At 37.6% G+C, this 22,052-nt stretch overlaps 1 protein-coding gene across 1 annotated transcript in view; it reads left to right on the top strand.

Moving 5' to 3' along the window:
- Positions 1–22,052, top strand: part of LOC140229165 (diacylglycerol kinase zeta-like) — a 295,749-nt gene that overhangs the window by 244,040 nt on the left and 29,657 nt on the right. Inside the window, exons 2-3 of the mRNA XM_072309430.1 lie at positions 14,891–15,005; positions 18,788–18,886. Of these exons, the coding sequence (XP_072165531.1) occupies positions 14,891–15,005; positions 18,788–18,886 (214 nt within the window). The remainder of the gene's footprint in view (positions 1–14,890; positions 15,006–18,787; positions 18,887–22,052) is intronic.

Genomic DNA, 22,052 nt, shown 5'->3' with positions numbered 1-22,052 from the left:
GAAGATGTTGCTAAGAAATGTCTGTATGCCCTATTTCCTACACAGCAAGAGATTTCACACATAGGTTGGACAATTGCATATTTCACTCTGTTTCATCACATTGTCTCTAGCCATATGTCTGTACTCATTAATATTCATCATTTTATACTCATGCAAATGATTTTAAGATGCATACATAATGAAATCATTAGGGAGCAAACAATGCACTTTGACACAATTAGATGAAATCAACTGATTTTGACGGCTGGAGGGAGATAAAAGCCGAGGGGAGGAAATGGGCACCGCCAGAAAAATTAATGCATAACTTATGCACCGCATGGCAGTGACTTGGACGGGCAGAATGGAGTGTGCCGGCGAGTGGGGACGTTGCGCCGGAGCAGTGTGTGCAAGAGCAGGCCCGTAATAGCAGCATGCTGAGCTCACCTTCCAAGACACTGCAAAGTGTTTGCTATGTCTACGAGCCCCTCTGTCGGAATGATTTGCATTACGACCCCGTCGTCCTCCCCAGAGTTGTGGGGTGACATAATTTAGGATATCGCGCACTCGTACGACGTCATCCTCCTGCATTAGAGCGGTATTGCGCCCATTGCTCGCGTCTATTTCTGCCTCTTCCGCTCTTCTTTCTCCCCCCTTCTTTTTTTGGGTGGAAGGGCTCTCACTACGGAAAAACAAGAGGTCGTGAGCTTTTCGGAGTGTCCTCCATCTTGGACGGTGATCTAGTTGGGACATGGATTTGCCCAATTGTGTGCTTTTTGTCGTTGTCTGGATCCAAAAAGCTGGCACAGAGTGACCATCAGTGAGAGGTGGGGATTATCTCGGGGCAAGATTATGAAGGAGGAGACTGGAAGATACAGCTTTCCCCATCGTGTTTTTTGTTTTGGGATTTGATGACAGGATAAAGTAAAGACAACAAGCTGATATACATAGCGTATCATCATCCACTAGAACCCTGGTGACGGGATGGATACTTGTTGGTGAGCTTCCTGGCAGAATCGAAAGCTACTGTTAAAGGAGACAGCGTTGATGGACGGAAGATTTCTGCATGGTGGATGTCCTTCACGGTCAATGTGTTATGGATGACAAGACCAAAACAGTGAAAGTGATGCTACGCTATTAATAACTTAGAGCCATTAGGATAGTGATGCGAAGGACACCTTTTTTTTTAATGGATGACAGAACATTCAAGGATTGTCTCATCCTGCATTGTTATCACAGGAGGATAACAAATTGACAGTCTCATACTGGTGCCAGAGAAACTTATAAAGGAAGGAAAAAGTTGGCAACATTACATCAAGTCTGTGTCTGTGCATGCTCTCTGAAAAGGCACTTTTCTTTGATTTTTTTTTAAAGCAACACAGAGCATTAATCTCAGTGTGGTCATGATCTTGATCAAAAACTGTGGTCCATAATAGATCTGATGACAAATCTGTCAGCAAAGAGTATTGTTTGCAGTCAAAAGAAACAAGAAGTGATAAGTTTGGATAATAGGCTATACAATTGTCATATGTGATTATCTTTACTTGATGAGATTTGCTCATGCAAAAGACAAATGTATAATTTTAGTATATAAAGTCATTTGATCATTCTTTGGTACCCAGTATGTCTACATGCATTCATAGTGTAAAATTATCTGAGAGATAATAACTTGAGGTTATGACAGCATTGGAAGAAGTTTGTAACTTTAAATTTGATTGAATTCTGTGCTGTTTTGGTCATTCATAGATTCATGAAAGACTGCAAGAAAGAGCTCTTATTGACATTTAAAAAATGGTATATATCTCGGTACACAAGAATATAAACCATATTTGTTGCTTCATAGTAAGAGCTGTAGTGATATAGCCTTTGAATCTATTTTGCTTGAGCTGAATAGTTATATTTTGAAGAAAATCCTCTTTAGCTTAATAGGAAAGCTTTTGTTTCTTATTCATATTCCTCTTAGATAGAAACTAAAGTGAGAGAGGGAGGGAAAAAAGAACCTAGTGTTTTAAGGAGGGCGTAATGGAAACTGCAGACTGGTAATCACAGAGTGGCAATTACCGACTAATAATTAGAAACTGGTAGCAAGGATCCCATTGGGAGCATGTGCAGTGCTGTACTTGTCACGTTGGTGCTTGCTTCAACCTCTTTCCCGTCTGGCTTAATGAACTGTGTGGCTCCTTTCAACCTTTAGTGGAGATTTTGCGTGGGACGATGCATGCAACTTGTATCGAAAAAGGAAGCGTAGAAGCAAGCAGATGGGGACCAAAGTAACTCCAATACTGTGACATTACGATCGTGCAGTTTTGTTCCACTAAAATTCATGCAACGTGCACCAATCGAGGCCGAGGACATACCTTTTTGAGGCTGTTCGAGTGCATTTCTGCCACAGTTGTCATTTCTGATTTACTTTCTTAACTGGAGGAATCTCTCAACAAAGACAGTATTGTCAGAGACTCCGGTCGATGGTCAAGAATTTGAATTTGATTCTCGTAGCAAGCAGCATATTACAGTACTGAGTATCTGGCAAGCATAACTGACAGTTAGCAAATGTACTTTGATACTGGACTCCATTGAGAAAGTCCATTTTTGCATTGTGAATGTGAGTAGCACCTGTCTGCGTCTGAACAGAAGTCTGAACTGAAGCAAGACGAGCAGTTGACACATAAGTTTGTCACTCTTCGCATCAATTCCCTTAAGAAGAGGAAGTGATAACAGCATCAAGACATCATGTCGTCTGAGGATTATTTTGAGGATTTCTTGGATCCCTCACACCGGTCATCGAGGAGCGCCATTGCCCAGCTTTCGGCAATGCACTCTGACCTCTGTGACCCCGACTGTGCAACATGCGCCATGTCGAAGGCCATGCACAGACCTGGGATAGCCGCACCAGGAGAAATGGCGAGGTAAAAAAAAATCAAATAACGAACGAAACACACAGACAAAAAAAAAAAAAAAATACACATACATTTTGAAAAACTTCCATACAGACATGGCAGGCTTAGTTCAATTGGTGCAAATTCAGTTTGACAAAGTACTTTGACTGATGAAAAGTAGTGGTAAGCTGCTGCATTTAAATCACAAATGTGTAACACGTGTTACGGAGGTCTATGTAAAACATTGTCAGTTTTAATAGATTCAGTGATCAGGATAATAGAATATTAAGCTTGTGTGTAACATAGTGTTGTAAAAAAAAAAAAAAAATGAATGGACAGTTTTGTACAATTGTGTATGATATGTGTCGCCTTTAACACACTTAGCATTCACCGAGGAAACAAAATAAAAACAACTTAGAGATGCAGTGAGATTCTCAAATAAAGGGTTATAATGTCAGAGACGAAACATTTTAGTAGTTATCATAGTAAAAACACTTTGTATTAATGAAGATGGCATTTACAAGGATCTAGTTCTTCTTGTGTGGCATTGGGCTATTATTGTATTTCTCTCTCTCTTTTAACTGCTCATGACTTATAGACCAGTTACAAAATATATGTACTTCAGTTTATGTAGGTGTGCAGAGCTTCAAGTACACTTAACTTTAACCTGGCATAGACAAGATGCATTAGAATAAGTAAACCAATATATTAATGCAAATAACTAGGTATGCATATTTATAATGACAGTTGATGAACATAAACCATGTATTTCAACACATATTTCTGTTGCAACTGATTGACGAATTTGCCCTTCATCAATGTAAATATTAAGCACTGATTATTCAGTGTTTTAGTAGATGCTGTGAAAGAAAATCATAGCCACACACACTTGGGTTGGATGCGAACCAAAGATCCCCAGATGCTAGACAGACGTCGTATCCACTAGACTACCGAACTTCTGCCCAACAGACAGTGCTGGTTCTAATAATTCCATCAAATGATACTGTCTGAGCCACAATTGACTGGGAAAGTATTTCAATCATTCTGCCAGCAGCTCTAGGTTCATGGCACTGCATAGCAAAAGCACTTTTTATACCATTATACTACAATGTAATGTGAATAATAAAAGGTCAACTTCTTTTTAAAAATGATCAGACGCTGCTTACAAAGCAAAATTGTCAATGTATAACATGTCATCTTTGAGAATAAGGTGGCATGAGCATGAAGTGGTGATTGAAAAGAATGTACCTAAATCCCAGAAAGAGAAAGGGAAAAGAAATGTGATGAGGTTGAGTGGCATTCTTTGCATGGCTAATCATCAGAGGACTAACAACTGTATTTAATGTTTGTGTGTTCCTTTTGCAATCCTGAAAATTGGACTCCTTTCAAAGATATGGTTTATTGTGACGTAGGTACTTCAGACCTTTCCAGAGAATTATGAAAGTGAAACTTCTTTGTGATGATGGGGGAAACAGTACTTTAGATTTCTAGTGAATTATTCAGACCTTGAAAAAGATTCAGCGGCTATTCTCAATGCAAAAGGGAATGTATCCTCAAGTGACATGGGGTTAGCTATTCATTTCTTTAACAAACAAAAAAAAAAAAAACTCTTGAAGTGTAATTACTGTAGTGTTCATACACAATGTTGGGAAATATTATTCTTCAACCATGCAAAATTTTGTGATGTTTGCAAAAGGAATGTAGGACCCTTAAGACACTGTATAGCTTTGTAGTTGCTCAATTTGAGAAACTGTAAAGCTTTAATGTGTGAGCTGCATGATTGCACCACGATGCTGATTTTATAAACAGTATACTGAATGGTGTAGTCTACCATACTGTCTATAGGAAATGCCAAATATATAATAGATCTTATTACTCACAGGTTTTCACTTGTTTGTTTGTTTTTTTCCTTTTTTAGCATATAGCATTTACACGTAATTTCAACCCTGATATATACTGGTACGTACGGTACGGCCATATTTTTTTTTTCATATCTTTTTGGGCTCTAGAACCATATATCTCATATCTCATATCTCAAATCTGGAAATACTGTCAAACACTGCCTTTTCTATCTATAGGTTTTCCAGCATTAAACAACTGTTAACAACTATGAGAGGTTTCAGATATCTTTTTGGCCTTTGTGCTGTCATGTCCCAACTGGTTGCCATGCATTGTTTATGGCTTTTTCTTTGGTTTCTGTTTTCTTTGGAACTAGTGCTGATGATAGTAGATTGTTTTGTTATCCTTTGTCATGTTTTTTATTTGTTTTGTAAAATCAACTCATTCGCTGTATTTCCTGCATTTGGAAGAAATAAGAGTGTACATTCATTGACCTACAAAAATAAAGGTACACTCATTTGTGTAGGTGTGTGTGTGTGTTTTTATTATTCAGTGCAGTGTGCTTCGAGATGTAATTATGTATCGTGGAGTGATCGAGTAGGTGGTGCTATATTTATAGCTGTAACATTTTGGTGACAACAGCAGTGGCACATATGTCTAGATATATGAGCTATCATTGGCTCAGCTCCAAGTTATGGGTGATATAAGTTGTATTTTTCTTCCCTGGCCAGATTTCAATTTGTCTTCTATTCTTGGACTCTGCAAATATTTGCCAGGGAAAATGGCCACTCATTAGCCTGAAGAAGGGGAGCTGTTTGATCTATTGATGCTTTTTGTGTGTGTTGTTATTAACAGCGATGAACTGCCATGTGTGTATCCGTTTTATGTGAAGGTAGTTTTCTCTTTTTTTCCCTTCTGAATTACAGAGAATGTGCAACATCCTTGTAGTAGCTCTCTAAACTTATTTGATGGTTTTGTTTTAATGTACTAGTCCCATGGTGACAACTTGTCTGATTCAATTGTTTTTAAACAGTTGTATTCATATGAGAGGAAAATAGAACTCATACAATTTATGTAAGTTGGTTTTTGTCCCCGCCGAACGAGTTCGAGCAGGGGACTATGAAACGGGTTCCGTACGTGCGTGTGTCCGTGCGTCCGTGCATGCGTCCGTGTGTGCGTCCGTGTGTGATCAAAATGTTCAATTTGCTACTTCTCTGTCATTTATGAGCCAATTTTGATTCTGTTTGCTTTATATGATAGCACTACATGGGAGCTTTAAAACTTCTACACAGAATTTCAGTTGTGACCTTTGACCTTGACCTTTGACCTATATTGTACATTTTGCTACAAAATGCTACTCCTTCGCCATTTCTAACCCGATTTCGATTCTGTTTGCTTTATGTGATGGCACTAGGTGAGGGCTTCAAAACTTCTACACAGAATTTTTACCTTTGACTTCTTTGACCTTTGACCTTGATTTTTGACCTATATTGTACATTTTGCTACAAAATGCTACTCCTTCGCCATTTCTAACCCGATTTCGATTCCGTTTGCTTTATATGATGGCACTAGTTGAGGGCTTCAAAACTTCTACACAGAATTTTGACCTTTGACTTCTTTGACCTTTGACCTTGATTTTTGACCTATATTGTGCATTTTGCTACAAAATGCTACTCCTTCGCCATTTCTAACCCGATTTCGATTCCGTTTGCTTTATGTGATAGCACTAGGTGAGGGCTTCAAAACTTCTACACAGAATTTTGACCTTTGTCTTCTTTGACCTTTGACCTTGATTTTTGACCTATATTGTACATTGGCTACAAAATGCTACTCCTTCGCCATTTCTAACCCAATTTCGATTCCATTTGCTTTATGTGATGGCACTAGGTGAGGGCTTCAAAACTTCTACACAGAATTTTGACCTTTGACTTCTTTGACCTTTGACCTTGATTTTTTACCTATATTGCACATTTTGTTACAAAATGTTACTTCCGGCGGGGACATATATTACGCACCGCGTAATTTCTACTTTTCCTTGTCATTCCTGGAAAAATGTACAGTAAAGGAAAGTGTAACCTTCCTATTATGGTGATGATTCATCAAAGTTAGTGTTGGTTTTGGTGTTCATTTCTACTCTACTGCACTGCATGCATACCAATGTACGAACATTATGTTTCAGTTACACAACTACGTGCATTTGATTACAGAATACATGCAAACGATCCAGAAAGCTACTATACACACACCCATAGTTTATAGTGTAGCATTTATCAGCATATGATATGCACAATTCAAATGTTTTAAAATGTGCATAGAAAATCTTGTTGATATTTTTTCAGGCTTTAGAATTCATGCTAGCCAAAAGGAGCATGAAATCTGCAAAACTCAATGTAACCCAAATATCTGCGCTTACAGTGATTCAATATTGCTGTGATTTAAGATCTAATTCAAATGCCTTACTGAACCAAATTGCCTTTTAAAGTCAGCTGTGTTTTGCCCATTTGCAAAAACCATATGGTTAAAGAAAGCACTCTGGCCCTATTAGGTCCTGCTGAATGCTAGTGCATCTATCGTGTATACTGCATAAGGTACCCAGGTATTAATGATCAAACTTGCAGAGATCAAGAGTTATGCCAGTAATGTATTGACAGGTACTTACTTTAAAATGTTAATAAACAGTATTGATTATGACATATGATTTATGTGAAAGAGTGATATCAGTAAATAAGAGTTACAAGGTGTGTGGGATATACCGGTATACAAAACAGGTGATTCAACTTCATCTTTCCCCAAGCTGTATACATGCTATTGCAGCAACGCACGCTGCAAATAGCTGCAAGTTTATTATGATTAGTGTCGGCATTATGATAAGTGGCTCACAACACTTACACATTTCCACAACTCCCTGGTGTGCCTAACACAGGTTTTCTCTCTCTCGATCTCTCTCAATCTCTTGAAATGGTCACACACGTGTTGCCCCACCAGTGGTATACCGTACTGCACGGCCATTGCACTAGACGCGACACACACACACTCTCACCGTAAAGCGGCTCAATACATCATCTGTACGCTGTGTATTTGCTGTGTGTTCCTCACACACATGCGTTCAGCATACGTGTAGACGGTCAGGAATTGTACATAAATAACATTGGGACAGCCACATTATGGTCCCCAAGCTTCACTGTGACATATGAGGACCTATAGTAGAGTTCTTGCTATGGATGCAAATTATGATTTGTGTAGAGTCCTTCTCTGGCTAAATATTAAACATGGAGGATTGGAACCAAAAGCATGCTGGTCGCTGAGTTTTAAGAGCTTAGTTTCCTGTTAACCAAAGATCTGATTTGAACATCGCTGTGTAAATGGAAAAGGAATCAACATACATTTACCATAGGAGAAGAGGTTTGCATAGCAGGTAATTCCTAACTTTCCTCGCTGTAATTGCTACATTTTAAATCAGAATTTTGATTAAATGTACCCATAAGCCTACCAGTTGGCAGATTATATTACAAGTGAGTGTTTGGCTGTATTCACTGTCCCAAGATTGAACTCTGTACAGATTTACAGCAAATGGAATGATGTCCAGTTTTTATAGCCATCTAAATATAGATTGCTTAGTCCCTTGTGTTTGATAAGGTGTAAGGACTTTTGATAGTCAATAATTATCAATGATCTCATTCTATGAATTTGTTGAAATTGATCCTTAAAATTTATCAAGAGAAAATTGGATTTTATTTATGCACAGCATAGAGTGATAATATATACAGTACCCAATGGATAAACTGGAAAACATGTTAGACAGCCTCTGCTATATACTGTACTGGTATACGCTGAATATTTCGTGAGGTTTTTATTTTCACGAATTTTGCGAGTCAGCTGCTATTCACAAAACTAGAAACACATGAAAATATTGACTGTGATCCTTGATATGAATGTGATGTATGCGTACACATATATATCTCCGTTCAGTACAGCACTCCACACCGGGAAGTCTTGATTCGTGAAAATTTAGACTTGTGAAGTATGTGGCGTATACAGTAGATGCCCCTTTACATCCATTTTTCCCATGTCTACTGCAGTTGCAAGTGGCAGCGATAGAGTTGCATTAGTTGTTTTGGCACCTCATACGTACCTGGTAACTACTAGGTAGCCAATTCTCCCTATCACATTTTGTAATTGTAAACATTTTGAGTTTTTACGGTTATATGTGATGTAGAGAATTCTGCACCTGTTTGCTTGGAGAGTTTTCTTCATTGGAGCATGTTCTGTGTAGATGTATACTTCGACCTGTTGACACAGACTATCGGTGTCTGTTGAGGATATTTGTAATTTTTGCTTCTTTTGCTCAGATGTTTGGGGCAGGGATGGAATATGTTTGATCTAATTCTGAGCAGCATTATGGAGATCGGAATCTGTGTGCCTGTGGAGTTAGATGTATAGAATTAAGGAGATCAGTTCTCCACATAAGATCAAGTCGTTTGGAATGATGTTTCTGTTCATTCAATATAAGTTTTTGCCTATTCCCACATCATTTACTTAAAATGTTCATGCATGAAAATCATTACTTTCGCAGGTAGAATTTTGTCAAGTGTGCTCAGTGAAGCCTTAGACATGTCTAGACTTGTTAAAACTTACAGTGCTACGTGTAGAGAGTCGGCAGCATGTACACACATCCGCCGCGTTACTTTCTTCACCAATCAGAGCAGATGTCCTGTATCTAACTGTTATCAAATTTTGACTTCATTATGTATGTATATCTTTCTAATCCGTGCAAGCCATTTTGTAGAATAATACAATACTGTTTCAGAATGGGTTGTCTACCTCTAGATCATATGCATGTACATTACAGGGGAAATTTCTCCAAATATGCAGATTGAATGAATGCAGTAATGTTAGGAGAACATGTCATGGAGGTTTGAGGAAAATCTGTCAATCTGTTCAAAAGTTATGAATTTTTACAGTTTTTGGTGCTGCCATCAGTGGTTGAGAAGACTACAATAGTTCATGACATCACAGCAGTACAATCTTTCACAAGGAAAATCTAACGATACAATTGTAATTCCATGAAATATTTTTTTTAATGAAAATGACACATTCCGTTGTCTTATTACGGACATATGTTAAGGTAAATATTACTCCTCTTGCTTTTTCTAAAGAGTTAGGTTCTAAATTGCTCTTGCATTATGCTAAGATGTTGGATGCAGACAGCCTGTATAATTCAGCTGCTTTCAATTGATGTCATTTTGCAGGCACTGTACCCTTAAAATTCCCAACTTTAACATAGACACTGTGTGCCCTGTGTTTTTCATCAACATTAGATGTGAAACCCTTAAATACACATAGCAGTCCAAATGTATGATTTTATGGGTAGGGAATTCAGTTTTAATTTTCTTTCCCCTTTTTGCACAACTTTAAGTGTTAAATAAAGCAAGTTTTCCGTGGTCTGTCATCCTGTCTGCCAAGACACAAGCCCACTTCAGTCGTGTCATGTGTACGTGTTTACAGTGTAACATATACTTTTATGATACACGCAACATAATCTAGGATGACAAAAGGAATACTAGTACAGTAGTTATGAGTAGGCTCCTACCATATCTCAGACTTAGAAGAGATTTGTGCTTAATGTCATCAAATTAAGTTTGAAATAATTGTCTTTAAGTATCATCCATGTTTTGTGATTCATGCTGATACCTTTAATGGGATCTAGAAGCAAGTTTGATGGCACAGCTAAGAAGTATTTTGTGCAAATACCTGACGGGGTTCTTGCGCTATCACTTCATACGTAGCGTCAGTTTAGGTTGTTATACTGTGGAAGTGGACATTTTTTTAAAGTCATTCCTTGCAAGATTCTAAAATTCTCATAAATTTATGCATGACTGACTTGTTGTTTTTGTTTTTTTGGAGTAAGCAAACAGTGGTGCAAGGACTCTATGTTACAATATAGATGCTCTTATAGAAAGAATTGAGGAAATTCTGTTTTGTCATTGGTCGTGAGCTAGCTGTGCATTGATTTTTATTGGCCACACATTGCCTCACTGACAGTGAAGCCACTGGAAACATGCTACCACACACTTGTCACTAGAGTTCATGCACTCAGCAAGAGATGGCTATTAGATAGACAGCCATGCATCCATTCAATTTACCGTGCAAGGAGTATACATACTGGATGCTCAGCTTGATTAATTACTGGATGCGAGGTCCAGCTAGCCATGCATCTATAGCAAGCCAAAAGAAAATGCATCCTGTGAATGCGCCATGCATCAGTAATTATTTGACATATAATATGATTTTAAAAAAAGAAAAGGATTTCTGCACTGATTTTCCCCTCAATCTATAAAACAGATGATGAACATAAACCCATGTGGCTCCACCTCATAGGTTAAACAGTTCTATTGACCGATTCGGGTTCGTTGAGGGCAGCAGACATTTTATGGCACTGGGCGCAGCCATGAGCTCAAATTGCGGTGTCTCAGCCGACCCCCCCTGCTCTCCCCCACCCCCAGGGCAACATGTTTATCGCGCACTTGTAACAAAGGTTCGCGCACTAAGCAAGCATTCGCGCACTCAGTACGAGACGCCCATTGGCTAAAGCAACCATGCATCAGTTTTTCATTCTGCGCGCGTGCTAATGTAGGGAGAGGGGTGGGGAGTGGGAAGGGGGGGTCGGCTGAGACACCGCGTAATGGCGCTGCCCATGCCAAAAATACACATAGCGCGTCACAGAATCGGTCAATAGTTACTTTAAAAACACAAGGCTTCTCACTCAGACCTGTGCATCATTTATCAAGGCTTCATGTCTCAAATTATATATATTTTTTGACCCTCGATCATTTTATGATCTAAGACATAAGACATGACACAAAAAGCGTGGTGAGTCACAATATTCTTCGTAGAAATCAAGAAACAAAAAACAATCTATTTTTGCTTTCTTTGGACTCATGTATGGTGGTCTGAACTGTTGCTGATTGTTGACAAGAGACTTCCAGGAACTCCAGGATTAGCCACCGGATTATTCTCTATCTTTAGAATATAGTACACTCTTTGGTAAATGCCTCTGTCTCTGCGACGGTCATCACTTCTCAGGGCTGTCATGGCAACAATGATATCTGAATACCCTCATTAACCCGTTTAGGACGAGTCCCGAGTATACGTGGGCAGGTGTCTATGGGAAATGCGTGTTATAGCAAAATCAGCCCATCCTTAACGGGTTAAGCTGCAGTGAGATTTGTGCATTGAAACATGCTGATGAAAAAAAAAAAAAATCCCTGTACCCATCTACTTTGGTTTAGCAGTCATGGTGGTGGTGCTTGGTTGTCATTTTTTGTTTGTATTTTTACTTTCATAGAATGGAAAAAGAAAGCTGACTCAGAGCTTGGTTTAGTATTCAGGTGATTTTCATCTTGCTGCGATCTTCATCATCATGTCAGATCAACCAAACACCCATGTTTATTTCAACCCTATGCTTTGATTGAGGCCTTATCTGTCTAAAAAAGCATTTTTCCCTAAAAAAAAAAAAAAAAAAAAAAAAAATCAAATGCGGTTTATGTACATGTGTATTTGTTTTTATTCATTCGAGATAGAAATAGTTTGTGGGGGATTTTTGTTTTTTGTTTTTGTTTGAGCTTACTAGCAGAGAATTTTGCTTTTGCAAGAAGAGAAAGATATTTTTTCTTTTTTTTTAATTGCTTTGGATAAAGATGCCCTTTGCCAAGTATGGATCTTCCTCTGATTGTAAAATAGCATCAAAGAAATATTTCCATCTTTGTGTATTTCATCGATGTAGAAGTGATCACAAATTTAGTAAAAAAAAAACCTTTTTTAGTATTACAAGTGGTAAACCACCCCTTTTCCAAAATTAACTAAATCTTGATGTGACATGTTACAATAGATATAACTATCAGTGAAAGAAAGAAAGAAATGACTTGCACTGTTATTGTCATGTCCAAGATGGTTGTACACCAGTGCAGGTAATGGTGTATGATTCAATTTCTGATAAAGGTCACAAATGCTGCATTTTGGGGTTTTTTGTGTGAGAAGCCTTCTAAAGACACTACCAAACCCTGGGAGGTTTGTTTCAAATTTTGTAGGTATTCATTATTTTTGTGCTGTTTACTGCAGAGACAGTAATTCTCAGAGATTGTTTTTGTTATCTTGAAAGAGGAACAAGTTTAAGTCAAATGTGAGGGAGTCTTGAAGAGAATTTGATAGATTGAAAGAGAGAGAGATAGATAGAGAGAGAGAGACAGACAGACAGAAAAATACCTATATCTTCCACAGTTTCCCTGAAGACTGCGTCATTCCTGCCACTTCCTGCTTTCAGATAGGAACAGTGGAATGGTACCAAGATATCTGAGGGATATGATGCTCATATCAGGAGTAGAGCATTGGGGATCTGAAGCTCAGCACTAATGTGATTTTTTCTTGTTGGAGAAGTAAAGTGGATGTGTGTGGGAATTTAGAGTTACTCAGCACCGTTGTCACGGTAACGAAAATCCGATGATGCAAACATTTGACTGTATTGCCCCACGGGGCTCACCGAAACTCCTGCGAGTGGAAACTTTGGGAAGTGCGAAAAATCATCGCCACAGCATCTTCAAGATGCAATCCAGCCGCGGCGACATCTCGACAACAGAGTCGGACATCTTTGAGGGCCACCCGGCCAACATGAAGTCGCAGAGACACAGTATGGGCATGTTCAATAAGTACCGTCTCAAGCCCAGGTCGCAGTCGCTGGGCGCCGCAGCCCTGCAGAGCTCTGGCATCAGCCAGATCGCGACCATGGCACGGCAGCGAGACGCAGACAGCGATTCGGAAATGGACACCAGTCTACGCAGCCTTCCAAACAGACCAGATAGCTTCAAGTAGGACATCTCCCATCCCCATGTATTTATTGTGTGTTTGCTGTAGTTATTGTTTTGGAGAGGAGGGGGTTCCTCCGTTGTATTGCAGATACATTGAAGTGTGCTGGTCTAATGACTGATATTTATCTACCAGAAACTATCAACTATTAAGATATTGAAGGTTATCATATCATAACCTTCAATATTTCAATAGTTGATAATAACCTTCAATCTTTCAATAATTGATGATAACCTGTAGTGTTTCAAACAACAAATATTTGTTGTTTGGTTTTGAAGTTTGACAGTGGACTTGGTAAAGAAATCTGAATCTATGTGGCAAATACGAAAAGTAGTATTTAGATTTATCTCACACATGTTTTGTACTATTTCTGGGAATGATTGTGTTTATAACTATTCTTTTAATAAATGCATTTCTTCATATATTTGTTTACAACTTGTAGCCATATCTGTGTTCAACTCTGTGACAGAAAAATTAAAATTTGTTTGGAATAAATCATGTGGCTACAGTATGGTTTTCAAGATTGCCAAACCATCTGGAGTGTTTTATGCAGCAGAGCTCAACAGTAGATATTTTTCCTTCAATGAAGTCCATTTGTGACACATGTTATATCAGTTACAGAAAAAAATAGAGTGTTAATATGCATTTTATGTCTCAAATGGTAAGGATGTAATGCACATAATCACAGTTGTTACATTATCACATGATTGTGTATGTATTTTCAATCATAATCCTAGTCAACATGTGGCTGTATTTGATGTGGGAAGACATTGCTTAGTTGTGGTTTCAGCTAAGATGTTTTCCAGCATTTCCAAGAGAATACATAAAATCAAAATAATCATGATCAATATCCTCAAATGAAGTGTGAGTTAATAGCAATATTATTTCATGGTATGGTGAAGACCTCTGTCTGGTGCATTAGTACAGTAATTATGGCTATCATATCCAGATTATATTAGATTCAAGCCAATTTCTGCATTTGATGTGGCAATGAGAGTTAAAGAATATACATATATATATATATATATATATATATATATATATATATATATATATATATATATATATATATATATTGTTTTGCTTCTGTCATGTGTTTCAACATTTATATAATTCATCATGTTGTGTAATACTTGTTTGCTTCTCCCAGTAGGCTTTCCCAGATTGGTCATGCAAGTGTAGATGAGTTCAAGTGTATAACCATAGAATAGCACATCTCATCAGATCGGTTTCAATTAGATGGGGTTTTGTTTTGCTCTAAATGTGTCATATACCTCTCTGTCAAGATTTAATCATCCGTTTTCTCCCTATTCTTTTGTGTTGTTATTTCATCTCTACAGGAAGGCAATATCAAAGTCCAATGCATACGCCAACCAGATCCATGGCTTTCCCACACACCATCTTCCAGCCCATTCCATGGCGGAGAAAGAAATCAGGACCACGGTGGACTGGAGTGTGAGTCTTGCATTCTTGCAGTTTTAATCACTATGACTTGTTTGATGGCTTTACTTTATCAGTTATTTATGAAATGTTCACATTTTCATCCTTCCATGGAAAGATCCCTGTTTTACTCTTCATTATTTTTGTTTTGATAGCGAACTAACGGTCAAGACCCTTGTTTCATAATGATTATATTTTAAAGGTCCTGTTTACCTTTGAGAGCAGTGATTTAAAAAATGTTCAAGATATCACTTTTGATGCGTATATGTAGGTCAGTTATATCACAAAACCTACTACCATACACAATTTTTGCAATAAAGCCTAAAATAAGGAGATATCATAATTTTATTTATTAAATCATAACTGTAGATGGTTTAGTCTAGAAACATTTCATTATAACTTTTGTTCACATTTTGTCTTTTTAACAATACGTAACGTCAATTATACTGGTTCAAATTTTTAGATTGGTTGTTTCAATCCCTCACTCACATTTTAATTATTTTGAAGCACCAATACTGGGTTTTTGTTTCATCTGCAAATGGTAAATTACACCTTTAAGATGAAATGTCGGTTCTACTTCCAGTGTGAGCTAATTCAAAATCATACTTGGTGATTTCGATAAAGACCCAGTAGCATGGGGATTTGTAGGTGGTCCCACGCATTCGCTGCCCACCGGGGTACATACAAAAACCATGAATAGCGCTAATCAGCAAATGTATGCATCAAAGCGTACGTTCATTGGTAATGGTCGACTCCAGTAAAGATTCTGCAGCTGTACAGCGGAGTATTAGAGATCAGTAATAAAGCCGTACACAGTTTGTTATGGGCATTGTTAATATATGCATCAGAACCAGGCCAGCCTTCCCACTTCATGAATCCCCACACTACAGGGTGTTTAACCCGTTGAGGACGGACTGATTTTGCTATAACACACATTTCCCATAGACACTTGCCCGAGTATTCTTGGGACTCGTCTTCAACGGATCAAATCAGCCCATAAGAAAATGGATGGGAAATGCTTTACTGCTTACAGTTGTCCTTCATTTATATAGATTTTCTGATGTTATCCAATGTTTTCTTTCTCCCTTTGCCAACACCTTTAAGAGGTAGATATCATGAAAAAAAAATAATAAAGGCATGAAAACAGATGAGATACCTGGGTATATATGAAAAACAAAAATACATAAGAGTAATATAATACCAGTTTGCGTATGAAAGAATTTTTGTCTCATTCATTTATTTAAAAAAAAAAAGTCATCACAGGTGTGGAGATTTAATATTTCATAACCAATTACCTCTTGTTGGTATAGATGTCAAAGGTCATCATAAGAGGGTTAGCATGGCTGTTGTCAATGTCAAAGGTCATCATAAGAGGGTTGGTATGGCTGTTGTCAATGTCAAAGGTCATCATAAGAGGGTTAGCATGGCTATTGTCAATGTCAAAGGTCATCATAGGAGGGTTAGCATGGCTGTTGTCAATGTCAGAGGTTATCATAAGAGGGTTTGCATGGCTGTTGTCAATGTCAAAGGTCATCATAAGAGGGTTAGGTGGCTGTTAATGTCAAAGGTTATCATAAGAGGGTTAGCATAGCTGTTGTTAATGTCAAAGGTCATCATAAGAGGGTTAGCATAGCTGTTGTCAATGTCAAAGGTCATAAGAGGGTTAGCATAGCTGTTGTCAATGTCAAAGGTCATCATAAGAGATTCAACATGGATGTTGTCTTCCTTCTGTACGGTAATATCATTATACCTTTTACTTAATGGTGCACTTTGTTTTAACTCTTTGACCCAGATTAGCATTAGGAATTAGGAGCAAAGCTCACATTCACTCACATTCAGTGAAATTTATCCTTGGAGTGTGTTTCTTTCACCATCAAAAATAAAAACATTGACAACATGTATGTTTCTTGTGTTCAGCATTATTTTAGGGCTTTTCAAATTGAAAGAAATAATGTCACAGCTGTGTTAATTAGTCAGATACAGAACACTGGCATTTTGTCAGTAGTGAACCATGTTTCATAATCACCCATGACAAATATTATGAACTTAATTGCCAGAATATTGGTAGAAGTGTCAAATGCCCCTTCCCCCCCCCCCCTCCCATTTAGAATCATTTGTTGTTGTGTGTGTTTGTGGTATAACTGAGTGACTACATTAAAATGTATGATCTACAAACACTGGGAATATATGTATTTATACTTGTATGGCACTCTTATTGCCAATGCATGTTAAATGTATATAGATGTACTGTAAAAATTGATATTTTTGTGCACGTAGTTCTTAGTGCTCTGCTGAGTAAGATGAATCTCACATGTTTTTCATTCCACAGAATTAAGACATTGCATAGTAGTACATGTACATATCACAATCATAAATATTCGCCGGCTTTTATTTTGGGGCTAGATTCTGGTTCTGTGAAATAATTTCCACTCCAAAAAAAAAAAAAAATTGAAAAAATCAACCTTTACAGTATATGATGTGCATTATCACAGTTCTTTTTTTTTTTTCATCAGTACAATTGTTACTGATACCTGTGTCCAATACACTGCTTGCCAAGCAGATTCAGACAGACACATACAATATTCATGAGTGACTAGAAATAGTAACTAGACCTTGAAAACTGAACCGTCAAAGAGATTTCATATCAAGCTTCACCTTCCATCCATATGGTATTGCGCATAATGTCTGTGAGGTATTAATGATATGTACATACATGAAGCGTGCAATGCAGATTTTATTTTCTTGTTCATATCTTGGCTAAAAATAGATTCGTTTCATTAAAAGCCATGTTTGAATAATACATTGTCTGTGAGAGATTGTTGCTGATGTACCTGCACAAGTCCCCATATATATACAGCTACATATCAAACTAACAATCTACAAAGCCTAGCCAGTTGAGGACGAGTCCTGAGTATACTCGGGCAGGTGTCAGTGGGAAATGCATGTTGTAGCAAAATCAGTCCATCCTCAATGGGTTAAGACTGGCTAGCAGCATCCTTGCACTTAGGGGATTGATATCTTGATGGACTTCGAAAGTAATTATCTTTTTTTTTTGTCTGTGTGAAGCATCAAATCCTTTGAACACAACAAATATATAATATATAATTTCTGATGTAACATCACATGGATCTGTTTTGTAAGTTCCGTCTTCTTCTTGTGATCAAGGTGAAATAAAAAGATATAAAGGTTACAATGCATGTTAGAAATCGAATCAATTATGCATGAGGTTAGCTGAATGTCGAGGCTAGAGACTGGTACTCCCGAGTATTTGATGGGATTATTCCTCTCCAGCGTATGATAGAAAGCTGCTACTGTGGAACAGTTATTAGCTAATTAGTTAATGCAGATGGTTCCATGGGCTAATAATAGGCATGTGGCAGCATAGTACTCGCTTCTCTCAAGCCTTAATGAAACCCATCTATAGCTTAAAGTAAAGCCACCATACTAACCAGAACTATCTTAGTACATGTATCCTCCTTCTCATGTAATGTACAAAGATTTGAATTAGTAAGAATATATGTAGCAGGTTTCTAAAGGCTATACAGCATAGAATGGGTGGGGAGCGGCACTATTCATTCCATAGTGTGTATTGTTTTACTACTTCAATGTTATACTCTGTGAACGTAATTAATGAAAGGTGTCTAAAAGTAGTTGAAACTGCTGTCAAGGAAACCATTTGAATGGGTCTAGAAACCATAGCCTGTCATTTCTAAGCCTACTGAAGTTTCGTGACAAGTACAAAATGCAAAGCATAGAAGTGGGTCGTGCATCACAAGGTTTTAATTTCGTCCATGTAGGAAAACGCCATCAGCGGCGATCACGTTTGGGGTGAGACAAATGCCTCGGGTGACTTCTGCTATGTCGGTGAGCAGGATTGCCTGGTAAGTCAGTACTGGGTAAGTATGCCGTTCCAGTGCCACCAAAGCCCCACCCTAACAACCTCCTCCTCCTCCTCCTCTTCCATCATCGCCATAGTAACCGCCTCCTGATCAACATGTTTAGTACTCTTGTGTCATATCTTTTCAGAATGTAAGCCACATACCACCACTTGATTACACTGCAGAATTCATGTGCCATATAAGCAGAAGAAACAATTCACTGCCCCTTATATTTGAACACCTTAAATATCTTAAGGGGGACAAATATGAAAGCAAATTTGCCGGCATTCCTTTTTTATTGCAAATTTGTTCAGTCACCTGGTTTCAGCAAAGCTTATGCCATCCTCATTGTTCTCAGTCTGTTGTGTTGATGTGACCAATGTCAATGATGTCTGACTGGACTCAAACTCATCATAATCATATCATGTCTATTTGATTTTGTTGGCCTGAAGTTTAAGGATTACTTGTGCCGCAACTCTCTTCTCACTTGTTCTAAAGTGAATGCCTTAAGTGAGTTGGAATACAGCTGCAAAGAAACCAATGTTTATGATAAATCCTAAGATAAGAGAGGAAACAGCAGGTCCAAATGGAAGAGAAATTAAAGTGATCCCAGGGGGAAAAATGATTGTTTAAGTGTTCTGATAGAATTACTTGGAGGAAGTAAAATCAATGATTTGCTTTATGTTAGGTCTTCATCCACAAGTTGCACTGCCAAAAGAAGTGTCTTTATCTTTGTGCATTCATGTTCTCTTTCTTTTTCCTTTTGCAAGACGCTGCCTTATGCATTTCCAATCTCTCCTGCCTATTTGATCAAAGTTATTGTCCAGCAGTTGATGATGTACTGGTAGTAGGATGCAACATGAAATTCCGACTTGACTAGACTTTTTTTTTTTTTTTTTTTTTTGAGTGATCAATTCAACCAGCTTGAAATACTAACATGGCTTTTTGGACACTGCACGCTCCCATTCCTTTACTATGTCTGGACTTTGTATGTGCCAATGAGCATGCTCTTTTATTGCGACTTGTTTTGTGTTTTGTTTTGCCTTATGTCTGACATTAAAGGGAGTGAAATCAAAATATGTATGTGGAATGGGTGAATGCAGAAATATTAGTAGAAAACATCAGCGATGTTTGAGGAATATCGGACAATGTTAAATAGTTATGAATTGCTAACGTTTCGGAACTGCAGTTGCTAGATAAAAAGGTTGCAACCATGCGTGCTGTCACATGTGGACAATGATAGATAGAAAATACAAAGAAAATTCTAATTTTAATTTTTTCAATCAATTCTAATTTTTATTAAAAATACACATTCTTTCCATTTGCTGCTAAAATATGTTGAGGGTAATATCATTTCCCCTCCCTAATGAAAGAGGCAAGCCAAGTGCTCTTTCTTTATGCTTAGAAAAATGAAATATGTTGAATTATCTTTATATTATATCATTGTCCATGTGCATGCTGTTACAAATTGTAGTCTTCTTTAAATCTAGTGAAGCCTATATCAAAAATTTCAAATTTCACAACTTTTCAGTGGTTTGTCAGATTTTCCTTTTAAACTTCATTGGTGTGTTTTACTGATATTGCTGCATTCAGTATATTTTGATTTCATTTTCCTTAAGTTCCTGTTAACCCATCCCACTTCCTCTCTCTTCCACCCTTATATTTTTGTCTTTCTTTCTCTCTTTCTCTTTTTTTTTTTGTCTCCATGTCTCACATTATTTGCCTGTCTCTCTGAGTGATTTTCAGATAAAATGTCTGTCTTCACCTATCAGGTGACATTGCTATGTCACAAACCTTTTTTTTTTTCATTTTACTTCTTTCTCCCTCCCACCCTCCATCTTTCTAGCCATCTATCCATGTACCTGCCCAGCTATAATTCATCTATACATTTATCTTATCCGTCTCTCCATCAATCCATTCATCTATAGGCCTGTGTCTATTCATATATCTATCTATCTATCTATCTGTTCACCTATTTGTCAATCTATCATCTGTCTAACTATTCATCTATATACCTATCTATTTATCTATCTGTCTACCTATCTATTAATCTACCTACATGTTTCTACCCATATACATATCTATCTGTTTTTCTACCTATAGTTTTATTGTTGTGTCTACCTACATGTATGACCACATGGCAAATTCCCTATGTTACCAGTGTCATTTTGACACAGATTACAGCTATTCTTGTTTCACCTTTTTTTTTTTTTTTGGGTGGGGGGGGGAGGGGTACCGTTGTCATATTAGTGAGTGCTCAGAGTTATTCCTTCATATGCTTGATCACCCTGACCATTCTTTTGATTTCTGTAGTGCATGTTCATACAGACGCCTATAGTGTCACCTGAAAATTCACATGCATAACCAATTTTTCAGGCATAGTTGATGAAGACAACAGCAAAGTACCTCTTTAATACAGTTTTTGAAGAAAACTAAACAATTATGTAGACATTACCATAGTTTGAATATCAGTGGATCTTCAAACAAAGTGTCCTGTAGGAATTTCATCATATGCTGTTTTGTTTTTAGCAAAAAAAGCATGGGGGTCCATTACCATTTGCTGTATAGGCCTACTGATATGTCTATCACACTAACAACAATGCAAATATCCAAACCCCTGTTGTGAAGAAATATAAGAAGTTAATGCTTGGAGAACCCTCTCTTCATCCTATTTTGCTGTACGGAAGAGGATTAGTGTCCAGTCCCATTCTAGAAGTGTGTGATTGAAGCCGGGACTGAGTGAATGCATGAGGCTTTCTCATATTCCCCCTCTATCATCTGTAGTCAGTAGATACCTTCACTCACAATGACACTGGAATGCATGCTTCGTTCAGTACTCAATTATATTACTTCCCAATGCTTGCTGTAAGTCATTGTAATTAGATGTATTTCAAAAGTATACACTGTGAAATGCTCTGTTTCTATGGCTTCATTTGCATCGAAAACATTTTTTTTTTCAAAATCTGACTTTCACCTGCTGTGGCTTTACCATGGCTCTAAAGTCATGTTCACCGCAGAAATTCAAGTTTCTTTGAATGCTGACAACCACATGTCATATCATTGCTAGATAAATGTGCATACCATATTGAATGATAGCAGAATTTGAAATCACTTTTGAATAGCACTCAGAGCTCAATTTCAACATCATCAAAATGTTGAAATGAATTGAATGATGTGCAATTCT

Source organism: Diadema setosum, chromosome 5 (assembly GCF_964275005.1).
Source record: "Diadema setosum chromosome 5, eeDiaSeto1, whole genome shotgun sequence".
In the NCBI taxonomy this organism is placed as follows: Eukaryota; Metazoa; Echinodermata; class Echinoidea; order Diadematoida; family Diadematidae; genus Diadema; species Diadema setosum.
The sequence above is the reverse complement of the archived record's forward strand: the minus strand, read 5'-3'. Positions and strand labels throughout refer to the sequence as shown.